The sequence below is a fragment of the Phragmites australis genome, chromosome 13 (genome assembly GCF_958298935.1).
Source record: "Phragmites australis chromosome 13, lpPhrAust1.1, whole genome shotgun sequence".
NCBI classification, from domain to species: Eukaryota; Viridiplantae; Streptophyta; class Magnoliopsida; order Poales; family Poaceae; genus Phragmites; species Phragmites australis.
The window spans coordinates 7,142,124-7,165,948 of NC_084933.1; the positions used below are offsets into that span (position 1 = coordinate 7,142,124).

Below are 23,825 nucleotides of genomic sequence, written 5' to 3' on the forward strand. Positions count from 1 at the left end.
GATTTGTGTTATCTCTATTTCTTATGGTTTGGAACATCTTTTCTGTGATCCAGTTTGGATTTGCAACTTTTGTGACTTAGCTTATAATCATATAGCGATGCATATCTTGAGGTCCTTAGATGCATCGATGATCATCTGTAGAAAATGTAAATGTTACCCTGTGCATGGCTTGCCTTTCCATTGCCATATGCACTTACCTAGTAAAGCAAATAAGAAATCAACCAAGGTCATAAACCATGAAACGAAAAATAAATGCCAACTATGTGCATGCCAACTACTACATGCAATTATTAAAATTTAAAGTATACACATGTTTTAGCACTCTCCATCCATAAAAACGACAAACTTAGTGTACGATCGATTACGCGTAAAATACTTAATAAGAGGATTCCCTCAAAATGCCAAATCCTATATTAGTTTTCCCTTCTAATATATTTTCCTTCTCTGGTGGCTGCTCTTCCTCGATTGATATTGTTACCCATCGATTGTTGCTTTTTATTTCCCAAATAACGACACAATACTCCAAATCGAACTCGCCAACATCGGTCGCCTAGGTCACAGCCTCAACTATGCACGCTCACGCCTGATCAACGCTAGTAGGCCGCACTCCCTGGCACATTCCGCTTCGTGCCTGCCACAGTCGTGCGCCACCAGCTTGTAACACCCAAAAATTCAAATTTTTGCAATAATTTAAAACTTTCTTAGAATTAACTCAGGTGTTGCAACTTAGCTCAATAGGAAATTAATTTCTAAAATTAACATGGCCTAGGATAATTGTTTGATTGCATTCATGCCGTTGTAGATGCAATAAGGTTTTATTGGGTTGAAAAAGTTTGCAAAATTTCGCTAGGTTTCGCCGCTTTAAAACCTCATTGGAAAATTTGTTGAAATTCAATTGGAAAAAGTTTTGGAAAATCAGAAAGCGCTCTCGGGCCGAATCCTCCTTCTCCCTCGGCCCAAACCCCCCTCCCCCTTCTCCTTCCCTCCCGCGTGGGCCGCTGACCTCCCCTTTCCCCGAGCCGGCCCACCGAAGTCCTGAGCCAGCGCCCGCTCTCGCTGCCGTGTGGGCCCGCTGAGCCCCGAGCCGAAGCCGGCTGCGCCGAGCCAAGCCGACGGCTCCTCTTCTCCTTCCTCTGGCCACACTCGTGCTTCAATGGCCGCCGGCCAATTCTCTCTCTCGGCGCCCTCTCCTCTCCCTGTAACCGCCGAATTCAAACCCTTAAGCTCCACCAAGCGTTCCCCGGCTGTTTCCCTTTCGTTCTCCCTCTCTATTGCGCGGTGATTGCAAGAAACCGCCGGCCATTAAGGCCATGGCCGCCGCCCCTCCCCCTTCAAATTCCGGCCACCCCGCTCACGTTTTCCCCTATTTAAGCCACCCTCTACCACCTCGGCGAGGTCCCGCACGCCGCCCACCCGCTCGCGCCTCATTTTTCCGCTCGGAACGCCGTTGCCGCCCCCTTCTCTTCTTCGGCTCCGGTGAGGTGCGCCGCCGTCGTCGCCCATCGCGTGCGCGCCCTCTCCGGCTGAGCTAACCGCTCCTTTGGACCTGCAGGACCATCCAGAGCCGATTCTTCGGGTCGCCGTCGTTGTTCAGGCGCCGGAACTCCCCTTCTACCGCAGCACCGACCGCCACCATCGTCCTTGTCGTCGGCCGGTCACCCCGACAGCTCTCCGGTCTTCCTTTTGCTCGGGGTAAGTTCGCCGGCTCACCCTCATCGTTTTCCGCCGCTCACCGGAGCATACCGGCCACCGGAGCCTGATTCTCGGCCAAGTCCGGCGGCTCCCGCCGTGCCCGCCGCCGTGCTGGGCTGTCAGCCCCTCTGGTCCATCACGGTCTGGTGGACCAAGGGCCTTCCCTCCGGTCCACGGCCCGTGGACCCGGTTCACATGTTTTCCAGTAGCAATTCTTTTTAATTATGACGTCAGCAGGTGCAATAAATAGGATTTTCAGTATAAAAATAATTCGGTAATTCTCTGAAATTCAAATAATTTGCAGAATAGCCCCTGGAACTTCAAAAGCTCATAACTTTTTGCTCGTAGCTCCGATTTAGGCGATCTTTGCGCTCATATTCTCGTAGCGACGTGTAGAATCTGTTTATAGGGTTTTTCTCTAGATTTAGGAATGTTTGGTGTACTGTTCTCATGTTAGTTTGTGTGCTCGTGTAGACGATTCAGTCCAGGAGTTTGGCAATTTTCAAGAAGAAGATTTTGAAGGACCTGTGCAACACTTCGACGAAGGCAAGTGTCTTGACCATGTTGCAAACCCAGCTTTTACATCAAGTAGTCTTTCTCAAAATATGCATGATGCTTTACAAAAATGGGTAGAATAGCGAATACTAGTGTTGGATATAGATGCTCTATCCATACAAGATCATCATGTTTTTGCTTAGCTATGCTTTAGATGAACATGTAGCGTGTAGGATGATAAATCTTGAGTTATGAACTAAAAATTGATATAGGAAGAATATCATGGAAAATTAATGTTGTTAAGGGAGTTAACAACGGAGATAATTGGGGTTCTGGGCAAGAAAGGGGTACTTTTCCCGACATGGTTGGTTGTTTGGTTGTTGGGTAGTATACCCTTATGGGGTTATTAGAGGTCTTGCCCAGACCATTTTAAGGACCGGTTCGTGGAGCGAACACCCATGGCAAACAAGGCAACCACGAGACCAATATGGTACGGCTTGGCCTAGTAACTAGATGTTCTCCCAGGGTTGTATGAGCCAATCGGATGTGTAGATAAGGAAGGGTTACTTCCCGATTCTACCCGGCACAAGAGGGGGCCTCTGGGGTGGAGGGTTACTCCACTTATGTACGGCGGTGAAACCTCAGTGGGCAAGTGCATTCTGGGAGACTCTCTGGAAAAGCCTCGTAGTGATCTCTTGGCGCACACCCCGGAAGTGTGTAAGGTACCATCAGGTGCCGGCAACAGAGAAGATCACGACTCGTGGGTAAAGTGCACAAACTCTGCAGAGTGTCAAACTGAATATTCAGCCGTGCTCACGGTTATGAGCAGCCTGGACCCTCGCATGATTAGTCGGGGTGGGTGTTTTTCTTGGTCTGGGAATTGGGGTGAATTCCCGGAGGTTAAAGAAAACCTTTGGTACATCTTTTCTCGGTTAAAATAAAAATTTGTTTCCGTAGTTCAGGGCTAAAAACCAGCTTTTATGCAAATGAAACCCTAGATTAGGAAAACCTTGTCTCAAGCCACCATAGTAGATTCATTTGTTTTCCCCCACTTGTTGAGTATTGGAAATACTCACGCTTGCTGTTTCAGAAGGTGACGCATTTGAAGATTTTCCTGAGGATGACTTCCCCGAGGATGGCGCCGAGTTCTAGGCTTGTGGAACCTCTCGGTCGGCTGCCTGTTGGTTTGGGGCTGTGCCGTTCCCTTTTTCCGCTGTGGTGTTCTTTTCTTTAGACCCATGGGTGGTCATTTTGTAATTTTCTAGCGTTGTAATAAGAAACACTGTGTCTGTTACACTAATGAAGTCGCTATATGTATGAATAACTGATCCTGGCATACATATAGTTTACATCTGGTTTTGGTCTTTAAACCGGGTGTGACACAGCTCGCATTCGCACGTTCGGCCTGCCTCGATCCGTCCGTGCCAGCCAGCAAGGGTCGTCCTTCCTTCGGACCAGGGAGACCCTTCACTTTTGCCAAGTTATAAGTGACGGGTCATATGACCCGTCACTTATTACTATTGCAGGGTTACCCATCACCTATGACCAAATCATAAGTGACGGGTTTAGTTATTATGCGTCACTTATGTTATTGGTGATGGGTCTATAAATAGGGTGATATAAGTGATGGGTCGCGTAATGATTCGTCACTAAACTGTGTCTCTTATGTCCGTTTTTCACGTAGTGTCACTTGCTCACCCACCCACACAGGCCATCGTCTGTGCCCAGGCCGTTCAACACACAAAGCCAGCACTGTTGCTTGTCCGAAACAGCACAGTGCTAACACAATAACTCCTCTTTTTGTTTCATTGCACACACATGTATGCACATGAACCAACTCTTTAGCGCCATGCTCCATGTGATGTTTCTATCCTCCGCACCATAGACTGTACAGCTCATATATATGTCTCCTAAAATACTATCTCTATCACACCATAGCTCGTACATATCCAGTGTACATATCATGTGTGATCACCTTCACATACATCACTCCCTAGCCCGAATGTTCCGCGTGAGTTCCTAACCGTCTTGATCTCAGTTTCTCTTTGAACCTAGTTTCGATTCCTGTCACCGATCACATTTGCCCTTAAGACAACACATGTACATGAACAAAACCAACAACTAATTTGAGCACAAGTTCTCACAAACTTGACTTGCATCAATCTGTATAATACCACTCACACGAGTATATTATACACAATAAAACTACAAATATCACTATACTATCATGAGCATATCTAGCACATCATCACATGTATATCATCACATGCATAATGTTAAATCACTTTGCCAATTTTATCAATTTCAAAATAAAAGCCAAATTTGCCAATTTTTTTAGCATACTTGATCTCACACTTAGTCACAAGGCAATAACAAAGCTTGCTTACCAAAAAGATATTAACTCCTAAAGCAACCGCCAAACATGAGCTTTTGGCAACACTGGCTTTGTTTGTGCAGAAAAAAAGGTGTCAAAAGCTAATCAGGAATGACCTTAGACGGAAATACGGAATATTCTGATCCATATACATATACATATGGTCTAATGGCCCCTGGTGGCTGCCCGGCTCGCCGGGCCCCCCGGGCCGGGCTGGAACTAGCTAATGACAAATGAAAACATAACTTCACAACTACATGCATGAGAGCGCTAAAGACAACATCATTCATGAATATTCATGCGCAAGATTAGCAAAATCATACACGAGTATAAAGTGGCAACAGCTAGGAAATCGCAATGCCCAAGCTACAACCAAACAAAACCAGCTTTGCTAACAAGAACACTCAACGCCACTGACGATAACTGTGGCAAAAAGGCTGCAACTTTTCCTATCCACAAGGGCTCCACAAGTCTGCAAATTTGTAAAAGCTCGTAAGTCCCTTTACTATCATAGATCTTATGCGGAAAAAACACTAAAACTGTCACACAAACATACAAATACTATTACAGAATTGTTATGGTGTAGTTTCAAAAACTACATTACCGCCGGTTATTAAACCAACGGTGATAATCATGAAGTATCATGACCAAATATAGAACCGACAGAGATATAAACTATTCCTGTCGATTCTTAAGCTAGTTTTGCCGATTGATATACTTATCACTGTCAGTTATAGTTACGAACCGGTAATGATACTCAATTCAAAGTAAAAAATTAAAAATTAAATAAGCAAATAATAATTTAATCAAGCTTTATATCACTAATCTTCAGAATGACTAGTTTATGCAAAATGTGCAGGTTGATTTTGATCATGTGCAGCGTGGACAGCATTTTTTTTTCTTTTTCCTGTTTTGCTTCTTCATGTAAAGGCTACATCGAAGGCATTCTCAGCCTTTTTATTTGGCCAAGAAGCCCATTTCTTAACTATAAGCTCACTTGAAACTTGATAGTGCTTCTCAACAGTAACTTCTAGATGGCCTCTGTCAGTTTCAATGTAATAGGCTGCACCGATTAAAGCTTCTCTACTCAGAGAATTTGACAAGTCAGTTCTTGATGAGTTTTAGGCCAAAACACCGAGAGTGATTAATTAAGCTGAAACTTTCATTGTCCCACGTAGATTAAATTGTTTCATGTCTACAGGAAAATTCACTCTATTATGGTTTTCGGAACATATTGCGTGGTTCATTTGATAATCGTTGCATCCTATCCAATATATCACGGCATACATAAGGACACAATGTTCTGTGTGCTTAAGGAAAAAACAGACGGAACAAAGATGTCATCACCGTATGGTTTGTGAAGCCTGCTACTCTTTCTTGTTTCATTTAGGATTATGCGATGAAGGTGCATTTCGTATTTAATATTGTAACGGTGTGGTGTTAATCGTTATTCAAATGATTTGATTTTGCTGCTTTACTCATGCATTTGTCAAATACTATGGGATTGCTCATTATGAGAGCATTGACCATACAGATTTTTTACCATCCTTAATAAAAGAGGCACGCACCAAAATCACCGACCTCGGTTTGATCCCGTCGCTGAGAATAACTGGCACGACGTCATACTGCCACTCGTTGTAAATTGGAAAGAAAGAGTTGAACAACACTGGTGGAAAAAAAGGAGTTGAACAACACTGGTGGAAAAAAAGGAGTTGAGCAACACTGGTGGGCAGCCATACTTATCCTAACATACTTACTAACAGTTTTGATTGCTTGCATTGACCAGCCAGCTTGTTGGGTCTTAAATTTTAATGCTATTTTAGATTTGCTTCATCGAGTTAACTATATTGTCCTATAAAAATTCTGCATACCCATTGCAACACGTGCGCATTTGACTAGTTATTGCCTAAGATCCAAACACGCCTAGATGTTACGAATAGAGCCTAACTCAATTGGTTATGCTCCTGGTGGTTGAACTTGCATATCATTATTTAAATTTTAAATTCGACATGGGTGCTCGTATTTTTTATTAAATCTCGAGAGGAATAGCAAATGTACACATATGTGTGTTAAGTGGTTAAAATACTTGCCCACGTTACATAAAATTATATTTCCAATCTTATTTAGACATGTAATATGATATATTTACGTAGTTATATGTGAGCATAAGTGTAGTATGTGTGCGTGGATGGGTGTGTACGCCCGACTCTTAAAAAAAACCTTAGATGTTTTCAAGCTTTGCTTTACCCCCACTCGCCATGTGTCGACCACTTTGAATTGGATCGGGCTTCATTAATGGGCTTGGGCCCCGCCTTTAACAAGTTCGGTGCAGTAATGGCCCATTTTTCGGCCCAATGGATAACAAGCCCACGTTACTCTTTCAGTCCTCCGTTCTTCTGGCCAGAGCACAATGCCTCCCTTCCCAGCCAAGCCACCGCCGCCGGTGCTGCGCTGCTAACCTTCTTCGACTGCACCGTCGGTGCTAGGGGGTCCTGGGGTTCCGGACGCCGGAGGCGGTGCTCGATCCGGGACTAACACCGGTAGTTTCTGCTTGCTCCGCCCCTGGTCGGCGACGGTGTTCCTTATCACGCGAGAGTGCATCGGTGCGGTGCCGGGGACTAATGGGTTCCCGCGCGTCGCCTCCTCACGACTTGCTCCCCATGGTTAGTCCTTGCAATAGCCTCTCTCTCTCTCTCTCTCTCTCTCTCTCTCTCTCTCTCTCTCTCTCCTGGCCCATCCATCTCCAAATACGACGAACCCTAATCGATTCAGGTGTTGAGGAACGAAAATTTCCATGTAGCTCCTCACTCTAAGCGGTGGTCTGTCCATCTCCAAATTTGACGGAACCTAAACATGTTTTGGCTATATTCTTAGGAGTTGTTGCTGTAATTGATGCCTGTTCCTTTTCCTTTCCGTTCGTCTTTACTTAATTGGAGAAATTTTATGTTTAATCTTCGTGTTGAAATCGTTTTTTTTTCTGAAGAAACCGTTCCATGGTTGATTGGTGGATCCATTCATTCAAATTTCTGATATATCAAGTATAGGCCTGGAGGTTACATGAACACTGGCCAGCGCTAATATGCCTTATTTTGCTGAGGCATTGTTTCCTTATTTCCAGCATGTTATTCTAATACCATTTTTGCAAAACAAACAGCGCAAAGATTCCTATACAACAGATAGTAATACCAAACAAATATGGGACTTTTTCATTCCATCAGGACCCCTGTAATCTCAAACCCATTGCAATCGCCTTTACCTTTTTGAACCTAACAGGCTAACACCACCTTAATGTTTTTGTATTTGCAGCATGTTGAACAACTAAGGAGGCGCCAGCACTCATTATCAGAATTGGCATGTTATCATTTTTACCCGTCTTATAGTCTTCTTAGTACTTAATTGATATATTCTGTGGGATGCTAAGAGGTCTTCCTCCTATCCTTTCATTTACTGCAGACTTATGCAAGGGATGAAGATGCAAAACTTGAGACCACACGTGCAAAGTGTAATAACTTTTTTTGTTCTTTCGATACCTGAGAACATTATTTGTACCCTTAGGGGGACCGTCTACCCCTCATCCACATGCCTAGTAATTCTATAGGAATTCAATAAAGCACGTTGAATGTACTGTGTTAACTCTTAATATTTTTGCCCTTTTGTTTTGCAGTGTCAAACATCCTTAAAAGACATGAAGATTTAAAAGAGCGCCTTTCACGGTACTCCTTTAATTTTGACAAAGCTTCCCATAGATGCAGAACGGCTCACTGTTTAAGATAATTATTGTTTAGGTCCTTTGGCATGTAACAATTTTAAATAGCGAAATTCTTATTTCTCAGTTTAAACTGCCAGCTAATTGTTACACTCTTTTGTCTCCTCCTCGTATCCTTCTCTGTTCAGTATTTTACGTTGCAAACCTCGTTGCAACTGTATTTTTCTCTATGTGTTCCTAACTGTCCTACCTTTAGTGATGGTGCTCAAATTGGAACAAGAAAATTAATCAAAATGAATTGTAGTGGCTGGCAGAACCATACATGCAAAAGAAAGGGAAACACTGAAGTTTATCTGAATTAAACATATGTAAATGGATTTGTCATCTTTCTTCAGTTTATATTTATAGTATCATTAGCTGTACTGAAGTGAGTGTCATTGCAAGAAGTTCCTGATCCGAAATCTTCCATAAAAAATAGGGAAAAGTTCATTTTACTACATTCTAGTATCTTGCTAGTCCGGATAACCCCCTGAAGTTTTATTTGGTTTACTTAACCCCCTAAAGTTCTGAAACCATGTCACTTAACCTCTTGAGCAGTTTTGGTTAGTGGTTTTGCCATGTTGATGCCAGTATGCCACATCATCGGATTTTGCTGATGTGGCTACCACATCACCTTTTCTTCCTCCTTCCACAAATCTTATCCCTTCTCTCTCCCTTGTGCCTCACCATATCACCCTATTTTGCCGGTCTCCCAGTGCCCATGTGTCAGAACCTGTAGCCTGCGCCCTGCGCCACGCTGCAGATGACGATGACGCAGCCTGTGGCACACTACATGCTGCGCATGGTGCCAGCCACTGCGCCACGCTTGCGGTGCCGCTGTTTTGGCCACCAAGAAGCAACGCTTATCCTTGAATGTTCTGCCGCCTGAGTGCTGTACTCGCAGCACAAATCATTGTATAGGCTTTAGCCTACACTAGAGCCAAGAGTAGTAGTTTGATTCAATTCATGGCAGACTAAAGAACTGGTTGCAGCACCACGTGAGGGGTGCGACGAGCAGCCTGGCAGCAGTGGCATTGCTCCCTCTTCCCTCTGCCGACTTGCTTGCTGATCGGGTTGGCCGTGCTGCCACCCAGGGATGATACCTGCTGCCGGTTCTGCTTGTGCATTGAACAGACACCTTTTCTGTACATGCCAAGCTTGGCAAGATCTGGAGCAGACACGAACAGCGAGGAGTTTTGGCATCTGAGAGACATTCAGCATGAATCAAATGGTCCTGTCATGCACATGCACCACCACTAATCCATCTATGATGTGTCAAAACCACCATCTAATACCATCCATGCTCGCAAAACTGTACAGCCATACCGCCCAAGGGGTTGAGTAACCCGGTTTTAGAACTTGAGGGGGTTAAGTAGACCAAATAAACTTCAGGGGGTTATCTGGACAAACATAATACTTTAGGGTAGTAAAATGGACTTTTCCCTTAAAAATAAGAAAGAACAGTACTGCAGTTCAGTTATATAAATGAGCCCAGTTTAATTTCTAATGCATATTAGTGCTAATATCTCTGGTGTTTTTTACCTGAGGCTAATACCTGTAATATTACTGGCATTAGCCCAAGGAAAGTGGTATACTGCAGAAAGTTCCCACTACTTCCTGTTTGACATTACAACATGTCAAGTGACAGGTGTTTTTGACAAGAAAAGATTGTTTACACAAAAAGATCTTGTAACTACTATTGCTGAGCCTAAATCCATTTCTTATCAGATGAATACTGCTACTCAAAATACATTTTCCAATCTGTCATTCGGAGGATATTCATATTAATTTACCTCTAGCCATACGCTGGATGATCTTTTAGGAGTTAGCTATGGGTGTTTTTGCTGCATGGATTTCTTATTGCCTTTTCTTTTTCCTTTGCTGCTTGTTTTATACTGCTTTCTGCTCATGTTCTGAAAATTTTGATGCTTAGTAAAATTATTATTTAACATCTTTAGATTTTTATTTTAGGGACTCTGATAAGCTGATTTTTGAGCGTCTACAGAAAGAATTTGAGGCTGCACGAACCGCTCAAACTGAAGGTGCACTTTGCTATACTATGATCTTTATTATCTCGTTTTGTAAGAAGTAATAAGCTTGTCACTTTGTCAGTTATCGATTTGTACATAAATTGTTGATATAGGGCATCGGTGAACTAATAATACTCATTCACATATATCAATAGTCTCTTTAACTTCTGATGGCCAATCATGAGGTCAACTAAGAAGTATCAAATGGATTATTTACCTGCTAACCTACACAATCCTGCACAGTTCTGGAAAAGGCATTTGTTTCAATTAGAACTTCTATCATAGGTTTCAAGTTTGAACTTTCATGTTCTGACATTGCAATTGAATCTTATGTCTTGCCTTACATGGCTAATTAAGTTCTGACAGTGCATTCCTTTGGTTCTGATCAATTCTTGTCAATTCAACAGACTGATAAAATCTTTAACAGTGCATTACATATAATATCATTTTGAATATTTCTGGGCTTTGGACTCACATTATCTTTGTTCCGAATGACTGATTTGAGAAGTTGTTTACTACAACTAAAGTGGTGCAACTGTTGGATGAAAAGGTCCATCTTTCTGCTATAAATGAACAACATGACCTGTTGAACTAACTGCGTTAATGTTCTGCAATTGATAACTTTCTTCAGATGGTTTGGACCTTTGATTTAGCGGGGTGATCTGGAGACCATGGGAACAGAGATCAAGAACTATAATATAAACTCTGCATGTAGTAGAATGCAAAACTGTGTTGTCCTTTCATTAGACTAAAGGTATAACCCTTCAAGTTGGGTATGACCAATGAGAAAATTCCCTATTTGCCATCGGAAGATAAGGTAATTTCCTATTTGCCATCCCACAAAATGAACTTCCTTATTTCCACTGTTTCTAATTTTCATTCCTTCCTCGCAACTGCCGTCCATTTGAACTATAGAAAAGACACATTTGCCCTTGGGGAGGAGGATGGCGGCCTTGGGCACACACATTAAACGCATTGTTTCCCGCCATACATGTTAAACGACTTGCTGTCTGCAAACAACACGACTTTCAGAAATTCATATCTCCTGATCTATTCATCCAAATGCAGCATTCAAAAACCCTAGGAAGCATAAAGAAATTTTCTACAATTCTCTAGTACATCACATTCTATGATTTGGCCTCTAAAGAGCCCTAAACTTTGATTAGATGCTAGTGGCCCTGAGGCTGCCGTCCTCCTCCCCAAGGGTAAATATGTCTTTTCTATGTGCAAATAAGGAAGTTCATTTCATGGGATGGCAAATAGGGAATTACCTTATCTTCCGATGGAAAATAAGGAATTTTCTCATAAACATAATATTGCTAGCAAGTGTTACCAGAGAAAACTTTTTTGGTGAAAATCGGCGGTAAACCCGGTTCAGTTTTCTACCGGCGGCCACCGGTAGAAAAAGTGTGCCGTGTTTACCAGTATTTTGTTTGAATTTTTTCCAGTATGTCTGATATTTCCGATAAACCGTGTTTACCGGTGACCTCCGGTAAATTCTATTTAGCGGTGATGTTTTCCTTGAGTGTTAAAATCGTAGTTGGGTCTGAACATATTGTTGGCAAGCATTAGCTGCGCGTCTGGGTGGAAGGAAGCGTTATCAGCACATGGGTGGTGGACAGGCCAGGTAGATTTGTCACATTTGTTGCAGGTTTGAGCTCAGGTGGAATGGCCTCGATGCAAATTCATATATGAGAAGATACTACTAAATACATAGCATAGTACGGTAGGACTACAAATTGATAATATACCTGGCCCTTTGTTTGCTGATTTTCTTGTAGTTATGTGAAGTGCTGGCATAATCTTGTACTTGGCATCACAATATTGTCATGCTTGGAATCATTATTCTCTTGGAGAATTGTTAATACCTTGTTTTTTTTTTTTTGCATTATGTAGAGATTTTAATACATGATGAACAGTGGAATGATGGTTTGTTGGCAACCATCCGTGAGAAGGTATTTAATGTGTTTCAAATCCCTATTTTTCTCACTTTCTTGTTATACGAGATAGACTATTCGTTCTGTGAGTTATGATTTTTTTTATGTGAGAAGGTATTTATTGTGTTTCAGCACCCTATCTTTCTCATTTTCTTGTCACATGAGACAAACTATTCATTCTTTGTGAGTCATGAATTTTTGTTGAGTTTGCTCTATCTCGTAGACCAGGTCCATATGGAGGCTGACAGAAAGGCCATGGCCAACCAAGTAAACGTTCCAGCAGACCTTCAATTTCAATCAAGGACTACATATAGAATTAAAAATAAGGTAACACTGCTCTGTAGAGTCTAGACTATTGACTCTTTTCACTCTAGTCCTTTATCTGGGTAGCATGCAGGCTGAGCTTTGTGCTACTTTCGTTGGATTATTTATAATTTTTTCTCCTGACTGATTAGCTTGGGTTAGTCTTTGTTATTTCATCTTTCACTAATTGCTCTTTTTTGGCTCTGCTGTGTTAAGTGCTGTATGGCTAGTTGGGGTTGGGATATAGTGGCATATTATACGATTCTCTGTCATCACTCATCACAGTATGCCAAACGGTGATTGTGTGGGCTGGGTAGTGGTGTCTCATGAGTTGACATTCTGTCTTTGTCTAGAATTTGCAAAACATATATACTGGTGACCACCACAACCAATCTATCTGTCAAACCAGTGTGTGGGCTTTCAGCTGCCTTATGCCAGCTCGTATGGTGCCTCTATGAATAAGCATAGAACACATTTTACAGGGCACCATCATTCTATTATAGTTTTCAATAATGAGAGTTTCATCATGGGTAAAGACTAGGCATGCTAAATTTAGTTTGTCTTAATCTTTCAGTTACTCTGACATAAGAAAACTAAATTTCTTCTCTTTAATAGGTTATCTATTGCTTGGATGGCGCGAGAATTGGCATACAGTATGAGACATTCTTTGCTGGTGATTACACTTACATTTTCAGTTGCATTTTTCATGCCAATCTTTTGTCTGTGCTCCTTAAAACATTCTAAGAGGCGGGCTAAGGAAAAGGTTGATAAGATGAGTGGGGAAGAAAAAGTATAGCATTCATTCCGAACTGATTCTAAGAATCGCTATTAGATGCTTCTGCAGATTCATATGTTGCTCTAATTGAAGCAAGGGCTAAGGGTTTGGTGGGTGTAGGCCGGTTAGCCATCAATCTCAGATCCATTCCCGCATTCTCTTATTATGTAGTCTTGCTCACCTGACGATTCGGAAGATGAGGATAAGAAGAAAGGATAAAAAGCAGGATCATGAGGATGCCCCTAGAGGAAGGTGGCTTTAGGCCTCCTGTTTAGAACACAATGTCATGGTTTACAAAGCAAGCAGTTATGGAAACAACAATATGTAGTTCTGTACAAACAGTTACGTCAAAAATATAATTTTTAGCACTATGCAGACCCATGATATTCTGAATAATAGTACCAACTGAAGCGTGGCACCTTAGCTTAAAAGAGGATGAAAGAGACATGCTACCTCTAAGTCTCCAAACATATGATTTCCTATAGTAGATAAATATGTGCATTCTATTTTGCAGGAGAGCCTTGTGAAATTTTTCATTGTGTTTTGGAAAGCAAGTCATTCCTGGAAAAGATGACTGTCATCGAACACACCTTACCTTTCTTTCTGCCCATACGTGAATTAGAAAGTGATCTCCTGTCATCTAATGCCATCGTATGTTTTTTTCACAAGCACTTGCTTTTACTATATGAATTATGTGCACAGTTCTATGTACTAACATGGATGCTTTTCCTCACAGAAATTTATTGATCATCTTGAAGAAATTATACAGGCTTATATTGACAGGAGAGAGCAGGTCAGTATCAGCTATCAGGAGTCGCTCCCACATGTAACTTATCTGTAATTTTTTTATATTCAATTTCCCTTATCTTCTATTATGTTAGCAAAATCGTTGTGTATCTCTGCTAAAGTTAGTGACATGCAGTTATCTTGTTTTAAGCATTGACCTAATAAGAGAAGGATGGCCTTCTCGCCTCCCACCCCATCGAGTAGCTCCTTGCCTCCCCTCACCCCTCCTTCTGCCGGCTCCCTCCACCACCATAGCCCCAGTCTCGGGTCTCAACCGAGCCCGGTGTCCACCTTTTAGTCTGCTTCCTCATGGAAGTCCGACGACCCCCTTTTCCCCTCCCCGGCGCCAGCCTCACCCTTGTCTCTGTTTGCCCGACCTTTCTCATCGGCGGGTCGTTCCAAGGAATCGCGCTGGCGCGATGACAGTCCTCCCTCTCCAAGTCACTGTGGCTCTGCAAGGCCGCCCTTCCACGATGTGGTTGCCGATGCTCGCCCCTCGGTGGCGATTGCAGCTGCAGGTTCCACGACGGGGCCCGATGCTTCTACGGCTCTAGACCCCGTATGCTACCCTGTTCTTCGCTCCTCTGCCCCTATGCAGTGTGCCGATGCGGATGGCTGGCTACCAGTGATCAGCAAATGGACGCGACATCGCCAGCTTCGCTCCCCGTGGAGGCCTCGCAAGCCAGTGCCGGAGGACCTCAGGGAGAGATGTTTCAACTGTCTTGCGATTAGCCACCGCGCCGCCATGTGCAGGCGCAACACGCGTTGTCGGCAGTGCTTGGGTTCTGGCCATAGAGCGGCGGAGTGCTCTCGTCCACGTTCGATTGTGACTCGTCCCGTTTGGTCGGCGGTGCTCCACCTATTCAACCGGGGGGTATTTGGCTCTGTTGCTCCCGCTTATCGGAGCTTGTTGGGACCGGTGTTGCTCCTCCGACCTCTGCACCGGTGTCTGCCGGGTCCTCCCCTGCAGTTCATGACGGTGGGCAGGGTTCTCGCTGTGGTCGACGCCGTCGGTCGCGGAGGCGCCGATGTCATGGCCCTCTTCTGACCTGGCAGATTTTGATCATGGCTCAGAGCCCTCCTCGGAGGTTCATATGGTAGCAGAGTACTTGGCAGCCACTCACTCCCCTTCCACGCGCGTTTTCTGCGTCCTGGATCGCTCTGATCTTTTGGTCCGGGCAGAGGATGATCTGCGCTGAGCAGTCTTTGTGATGGGTCTTAGGTACTAGGCTGTAGGTTTCCCCTAGGGAGGCGGCGGCTGCCATTGCCGGCGAGTTCAATTTGGACGTTCATTCTTTATCCATTTACAAGTCTTTCCCGGAGGATTTCCTCCTGCTGCTTTCGGATGCTGATGTTGCGCGGCTATTTTGTAATGGTGGCCACCCAGTGCATACTCCGGGTTGCGTTCGGAAGATCAAACCTTGGACGCGGCTGACTCATGCAGTTGGCAGAACGTTGCCCTTCAAGGTCAGCTTATCTCTTCATGGTGTCCTAGCTCATGCTTAGGCATTGGCGACGGTGGAGCTGTTGCTGGCTCCTTTCTGCTAGGTCCACCATCTCCCACTGCTGATCGTACAGACATGTCTGAGTTCCAGCTCGTCGCGTGGACCAGTGACGCGGGGTTGATACCACCGTGGATCTCCTCGTAAAGGAACCGATTGGTTCCTCTGGCTCGAGTGAGCTGCCGGCGGTGAGGACCCTTGCTTACAAGATTGACATTGTGTTAAGGGAGATCATGGATTCCTCGAGGTCTTATGAGCTGCCTTCCCCTCCGGACGATGAGGGTGGCGACAACGGTGATCGTCGGCGCCGCCGGTGGTTCAACCCTGGCTGCGATGGGCACGATGGTCTCGGTGGTTATAGCAACAGGTTGCATGACCATGTTGATTCGGCGGTTGACCGTGGATTGGCTCGATCACCGGTGTCACATGGACCCAATGCTTCTCGTCACGTGCAGGCTAACATGGGATCTCATGCATCAGAAGATCAGAGTCCTCTAGGAGGGGGGCCCATAGCATCCTCTCATAACCACCTCGATTCCCTGGCTGTCTCCTTGATTCGAGTTGACGGCAGCCAAGCTTTCTTGGCTGCGCAACCCTTTGTTAAGGGGGTTCGTGCCTTGGAGCCCATTAATGGCGTCGCCTCCATGACGGTTCGTTCCCTGGAACCTACCACCGTTCTAGGTCCCACTTAGGAGGTGTCTCTCTCACAAGACGTGACGTCCCAGGTTATCTTCGATGAGATGGCCCCCTCCTCTTGCGAGAGTGCGCTAGCTATTACGGTGGGCCTTGGATTGCCTTGTGGGCTCTCCATACGAAATGGGTCCATGACACGGGATGGACTGAGTGGCACCATTGGGCCTCTGTGCCTCTACTTGCCCAAATCCTACAGGTTCGTTTACTCACGTCGTAAGAAGGGGCCACAGTTGGTTATGCGGGCTGCTGAGTGTGCTTCACAGTCTTCTTCTTTCTCGCTTCCTACCTCGGTCGAGATGTTCATTTCAAGTTTAAAAATTCATAATGCGGGGCATCTTCCCCGGTCGCTCATAGCGAAGAGACGCAAGAAAACTCTCCACTAGTTGCCACACCGAGGCGTAGTGAGCGTGTTGCTGCTCTGAAGAACCGGTCATCTTCCTCGACGCATCAGGCTTCTTCCATGGTCATCCGTCGGCTCGGGCTCGTGGCCGAAGATGAACATGTTGGGCAGGAGGCGTTGGATGCCTTTGCTAGACTTTTTCAAGCCCCACTGTCCCGTGCTCATGTGGCTGCTCTTGCAGCCCTTTCTGGTTTTCAAGTACCCATGGGGGCTCAGGTTCATGATATCGACATCCTGTGCTCCTCATTTCGGAGTTGAGCACCGGTTGTTTGGTTATTTTATCTGGTTGTAATATTTTTGTTGCCCAATGATTGCCTCCAAAATTCTTGTGTGGAATGTCCGCGGCTTGAACAAAACTGTGACACGGAACTCTATTCTGGAGGTCGTCGATTCTATCAAACCGGATATAGTTTGCCTTCAAGAAACCAAGGTGGAAAACCTCTCTTGCCACAAGCTTCTCTCTATATTTGGAGCAGAGCTGGATGGATACCACCTGTTGCCGATGTTTGGAACCAGGGGAGGGGTCTTGATTGCTTGGAAGAGCTGTTTGTGCTGGGACAGTGACCTTCACACGGACACATTCGATATTGGTGCAATTTCAGGAGCACGATGGGCATTGCTCGTGGTTCACCGGTGTTTACGGCCCTCAGGCGGACAATGAGAGGATCCTCTTGATGAGCTGAGGACTGTTCAAGCTGCTTGTGTTGGTCCTTGGGTGGTGGCTGGTGATTTTAATCTGATTTTTTTGGTCTGAAGACAAGAACAATCAGAATATCAATCTGGTCATGATGGGCAGGTTTCGCAAATTTCTGAACGAGGTGGAGCTGAAAGAGTTGGCTCTTGTTGGATGCAGATTTACCTGGTCCAATGAGGGTTCCTCTCCAACGTTGGTTAGGCTGGACAGAGTGTTCTGCACCTCGGAGTGGGAGGATTTGTTCCGGGACTGCCTGCTCTAGAGTTCGGCTTTAGGTATTTCGGATCATTGCCCTCTTATCTTGGGGCTGATGGACATACCAAAGCGAAAGCGCCGCTTCCATTTTGAAAAATTCTGGACTCGTCTTGATGGTTTTTAGGGACTTGTTCAGCAGTCTTGGTCTGTGCCTATTATCTCCAACCGCCCTTCTGAGCTTTTTGCTCTCAAGCTAGGTCGCCTTAGCAATTGTTTGCAAAGTTGGGGACAGAGAAAAGTGGGTAACATCAACTAGCAACTCCAAATTGCTAAAGAAATAATCCACCGTCTTGAGATTGCTCAGCTCGTCAACTTTCGGATGATGAAATCTGGTTGCATCGGAACTTGAAGAAAAAATGCCTTGGGCTGGCCTCTCTTGAACGCACAATAGCGCGTCTCAGGCCGAGAATCAGTTGGCTGAAGGAGGGTGATGCTAATACGTCCCTTTTCCATCTTCATGCTAGGCATAGAAAGAAGAAATTTTTTATCGGAAAGCTGCAAGTGGGAGATCGTATACTCACGACCCAAGATGACAAATAACATGCAGTCCTTGAGTTCTATTCTCAGTTGCTTGGGTTGGTAGAAGACCGTGCTCAAACTATGGACCTTCACGCTCTGCAGATGCCCGTTCATGACCTTTCCGCTCTTGATGTCCCCTTCACCGATGAGGAGGTTTGGGCATGCATCAAGGATCTGCCAGCGGACAAGGCCCCAACCCCGGATGGGTTCACTGGATGATTCTACCGCCATTGCTGGTCCATAATTAAGGAAGATCTAATGGCAACCTTGACATCTTTCCATGGTGGGGACCGGAGAAAACTAGGTATGTTAAATTCGGCTTACCTTACGCTTTTGCCAAAACATGCTGATGCCAGTCAAGTGAAGGATTATAGACCCATTAGTTTGATTCATAGTTTTGCTAAGTTGGTGGCCAAGATCTTGGCTAACCGTTTGGCTCCAAGGTTACCCTATCTTGTTTCACCTAATCAAAGTGCCTTTATCTGGGATAGATGTATGCAAGACAATTTCATTCTTGTGCAACAAACATCCCGCTTCATACATCAGCTTGAGGAGCCTGGGATCCTCCTCAAACCGGATATTTCCAAGGCATTTGATTTGGTTAGTTGGTCCTTCTTGTTGGAATTGCTTGAGTACTTGGATTTTGGGCTGATTTGGCGCAACATAATATGTGGTCTCTTATCTACGACTTCCACTTGTGTGCTGCTGAATGGCGAGCCGGGAGAGCCTATCTATCATCAACATGGGCTTCGTCAAGGAGATCCTTTATCTCCCATGCTTTTTTATTCTAGTTATGGACACTTTGAATGCTATAGTGTTGAGGGCTTGTGAAGAAGGGCTGCTGCAACCTTTGGCTAGAAGGCCACTACCCCATCAGGTTTCGATTTACACTGATGATGTGGTGCTGTTCCTGCGGCCTTCCCATGCAGATTTGGAGCTAATCAAAGCCATTCTGTGGTTGTTTGGAGATGTCTCAGGTTTACAAACCAACATCCACAAATGTTCAGCGACTCCTATACAATGTTAGCAGGAAGATCTCAGCTTTATTCAAGGGGTTTTCCTTGTGCTGTGAAGGATTTTCCATGCATATATCTGGGCTTGCCGCTCTCGGTGTGGAAGTTGACAAAATCGCAGGTGCAACCAACTTTGGACAAGCTTGCGGACAAGTTACCAAGTTGGAAGGCGGCTTTATTGAGTCCGGTGACCTGAACAATCCTTGTTCGGGTGGTTTTGACGGCAATTCCTATCTACCTTCTTATGGCTTTGGATATTCCTAAATGGGTTATCAAAGCTATTAATAAGATTAGGCGGGCATTCTTGTGGAAGGGAAGAGCCAATGTTAATGGTGGACATTGTGTGGTAGCTTGGGACAAGGTCTACCGTTCAATTGAGTTAGGCAGACTGGGCATCCATAACCTGCACACTCTCTTGGGCCCTACGAATGAGATGGATATGACTTCAGAAGACTCAACCGGATAAGCCTTGGGCCTCCTTCAGTTTGCAGGTTGGTATCAAAGTCAGGGCCCTATTTTTCAATTTCCATTGTTTCTATGGTGGGCAATGGTCGAAACACTCTTTTTTGTCTTGCCGGTGGTTGCATGGCAAGGCAGTATGAGATTTAGCGTCCAACTTGTTAATTGCAGTGGGCAAGCGGGCTTGCCTGAGAAGAACAATGGCTGAAGCTCTCTCTGAACACAGGTGTGTTAGGGACATTAAAGGTCCTCTCTTGGCCTAAGCAATCATGGAGTACCTCCAGCTCTGGGATTTGGTAGGAGTGGTGTTGCATCCGGAGATTGTGGATGTCCATTCCTGGGTTCACACCAGCTCTGGGCAATATTATGCAAAGTCGGCCTATAACCAGTTCTTCTTGGGGAGCATCACTTTTGAACCTTGGAAATGCTTGTGGAAGGCCTGGGCACTGCTGCGATGCAAATTTTTCCTTTGGTTAGCCGTGCTGAACCGTTGTTGGACGGCCGATCAGCTTGCCCGTCGGCATCTCCTGCATCCTGCCACCTGCCCTCTTTGTGATCAGGCCGAGGAAACAATCCAGCACCTGCTCATTGATTGTGTTTTCTCTCTACGTGTGGTTTGCGGTGCTTAGTCGGGCGGGCCTCCCTCAGGCTACACCTCAACCATCGGATATTTGTTTCAGTGATTGGTGGCGCCTTGCTGCGGACAGAATGCAGACGGCCAATCGGTGGGGCCTCAACTCACTCATCATCCTTTTAGCATGGATGGTCTGGAAACAACGCAACACTGTTGTTTTTGGGAGCACGAAGCCGTAAGTGGTTTCGCTGGTGGAAGCCATTTGGGAGGAGGCGTCGCTCTGGTTGGCTGTAGGCGTCAAAGATCTAGTGGTGTTTCTTCCTTAATTGTTTTGACGGGTTTCATTTCCGTCTGTGCGTGACTTTTTGTGTTTGTTTTTGCTTTGTCTCTTAGGCCCTGCTGGACCCTCTCCCTTTTTTCTCTTTGCCGGCTAGCCCGGCTTTGTATTTTGTTCTGTTCTTGTTATTCCTTCTTAATATAATGACAGGTAGTTCTCCTGCCGGTTCGAGAAAAAAAGTTGAAGCATAATGTATATGATCTGATGGTCACCATGTCCGTTGAACTGAGTTGAAGTTTTTAAGATGTTTATGTTTATATTTCTCCAGGTGGTAAATATTTCATATTTATCATGCAGAAGATGTTCCATAGTGAATTTGACTAATTATATTTCCATGCTATACTCTAGCCGAATAAAACCTTGATGTCTCGTATTGTTATTTTCAGAAAATTAGCTCTGTACATGTGAAACTATTTTAAAAAAATGAGCATCAAGGGGGAGGATGTTCCCTGGGATTTCATTAAAAGGATGTCAAGCCTCGAACCCGGGTCGGCTCATTGAGACCGTGCTCGACTGACCGTTAGCACCGTGAGAGACTTGGCCATGTGAAACTATTTATAATCATGAAAATAACACCTTTAAAGTTGTCATCGCGTGTTAACCTTGTTTGTGTTGCAAATAACTCTAATTAGCTGTTATTCATCCCAGTCTTAAATGATCAAAACATCTCTAGTCGTCCACTTTTTGTTTCTTCGTCTTTGCATAAGGTGAACCCTCTAGGCTATTATCTTGCACGAACTCTTGGCCAGCCAGCAGGACATGTCAGGAGCTGTGCTCATTGGAGTTTTCATTTTCAGAAACATCGGATTTCTCTTCTTCATAGTTGGAAGTATTTTATGTATATTTGGACTTCTTTTTCGATTTTGGTGTTTGTGTTCTAATATATGTGCATTTAGTCATTGTGTGCAGCATTGCTCATTTATATTTTTGTGTAGAAATTGGCCAATCTGTGCTACTGGTTGACTTTTGGTTCTTTTCCAACATCTGAAATTGCAACCCTGGATTAAGAATGGAGATACATTGTTATGGGCCTAGACCTGGCCCATGGACCTGCTCCTAAAGCGTGGTTACTTGCCCGTTAAGTTTGTTAGGGTTATATTAGGTAGTTTCCGGATTATCCCAGATTGTAGTAGGTTGCGTAGGGGTCAAGTTACCGTCTCTATATATATAGAGAGAGGCAGTCCATCAATAAAGAGCAAGCAGGTTAATAAGGGGTATTCCCCTCTGTCGCGCCTCCTCGCCTCCCCCTCTTGCTGCACGGCTGCGGGCAGCCCTAGGGCGCTGCCACCTTCTCTCTCTCCCTCTGCAATCCCCAATCATGGATCCATGCCCTTAACATACATCCTTGTTCCTTTTACCAAGGATTCCTTCTATCATTTAGCTTATGAACTGCTTTAGGCTTTTTGGCTATAAAGATTGGTAGCTGGGCTGGAATGTGAAAGCTGGAGACGGACAAGCCATACAGCTTGTGGAACGTGTTCTGTTTGACAGCAAATTGTTAATTCTGATATTTTCTATTTCATGTTCAAGGTCCGTCTTATCAAGGAGCTCTATGGAAACCAAATTGGCGAACTGTTCCATAGTCTTCCTTACAATGTGATTGAGTTTGTATTGGAGGATTTTGAGTGGTAAGGATAATAACTGCTAATGCTAGGATTTATACCAGTCAAGTTCTGTTATGTTGCTAGTACACTCCCTCATAAAATATCTGCAACTAGTGCAGTCTTTCAATTTTTTGTTATCTTGCACCATGTTGAATACTGCCTACTGATTTTAAACATGGTAGTTGTCACCCTCGTTTTTCATTGGCCCTGGCTTTATATACATAAGCCTCATGTTATTCCTTTTCTAGATACTGAATTTTTCACCCATTTGCCACTTGAGCAGCAAGGTTACAGTCAGCATTCGATATTCAGATCTACTGTTGACACTGCCGAGTCAGGCTAGGGTCTTAGCTTGGCCACTTCGCTCATCGAAGAGAATATCCACAAGGGCCAGTGCTGCTTCAGCTGTCCAGCCGGTACCATTTCGCCTTCCATATGCTGAGGATGCACTCAAGACCTTGTGTCTACCAGAAGGTTGCTGTCCCGGCCTTTGTCTTTCACCTTGCCAAACAATATAACATGTGCTGAATTTTTTTCCCATATGTGTTCACACCCTCCCTATTCTGTGTTTCAGCATTTGCAGACATCGTTCTGGACCTACCCCGTGCTTTGAAGAGGATTTTCTGCTCCCAGGACAGCGACTGAAGTGCGTGTAGATGTGCTTATGAGACCTCAAGATTTGTAGTACTTGCATAAGATGTCCCTACCTAGCTAATGTCGAACAGATACTTGAAAACACGGTTCAGAGCCGTGGTAGTGTAGTTTGTAGTGGCTGAGAACCTAGCAAGCCAATGGAGCTCATTTGAACTTTGGAATACTCGACCAAATTGTTCAGCTGCTCGAAACGCTCAACGTATAAATACTAAAAGATTTTCACTTTAGGAAAATGTTCCTGATTCATTTAAATACCACCAAAAGGTCGCGACGCAATGTTTAGAATATTACCACTGTCACGTGAAGCTGACACTGGCATTTGCAAGGACCCTTACCCCTGCCGCCCTGCGCACGCTGATGGGCAGCCGTCGTTGGGCGCCAAGCTGACTTCCGGAGCACGCACATCGCCATGGCCTGTGAGCACTCATGGAGTTGGGTGTCTTCTTGTTGTGCTCTGTAGCTGCTGAGCTGCCATTTAGAGCAAGGGCAATGTATCTTGCCCAAGTCAGTATTAGGGGTGGGATCTAGGATTCAGTGGCAGTAGTTGTGTGATAGATGTTACAATGTTTATGTGTATGGTGAGAAATAAGGTGGATCCTGCCTGAGATAAAAAGTCGTCTGTCCCCAACCTCCCATGTTCCCTTTCCTCGAGAAGCTTCATGGATCCTCAATTCCTTCATCGATTCCATCTCGCTCTCACTGCCGTTGCCCCAAATCCCTCGTTTCCTCTCATCCCTACTCTCATTCCCACATTCTTCTCGAGCATAGCCTAGCCCGATGGGCTAAGATTCAGATATGTAGCAGGCGTGACGGCTGGTGCCCTCATATGTGCAGCAGGCACGATGGCAGTCGGCAACAACGTGTGAAAGATCCTCGCATCTGACGGAGCTAAGTGGAGCGGAGCAGATGGCGAGCAATTCAAACGGATCCTGCAGCAGACGTGGGTGCAGATTGTAGACTGAGCCTATCGTTAAGTCTCGCTAG

General features: G+C 44.8%; 1 protein-coding gene across 2 annotated transcripts; it reads left to right on the top strand.

Moving 5' to 3' along the window:
• Positions 1–6,953: 6,953 nt before the first annotated feature.
• LOC133887929 (uncharacterized) lies at positions 6,954–23,095 on the top strand. Of its 2 annotated transcripts, none has more exons than XM_062327947.1 (13): positions 6,954–7,224; positions 7,868–7,912; positions 8,015–8,063; positions 8,226–8,274; positions 10,278–10,348; positions 12,233–12,291; positions 12,502–12,600; positions 13,192–13,249; positions 13,866–14,002; positions 14,088–14,177; positions 22,114–22,211; positions 22,471–22,661; positions 22,762–23,095. In XM_062327947.1, exons 1-13 carry the CDS (start codon positions 7,183–7,185, stop codon positions 22,830–22,832), a joined length of 1,059 nt encoding a protein of 352 aa, XP_062183931.1. In that variant the 5' UTR covers positions 6,954–7,182; the 3' UTR covers positions 22,833–23,095. The 2 variants fall into 2 exon arrangements, with proteins under 2 accessions (XP_062183931.1, XP_062183932.1); XM_062327948.1 differs by having other exon boundaries at positions 6,955–7,224; positions 14,088–14,144.
• Positions 23,096–23,825: the final 730 nt, after the last annotated feature.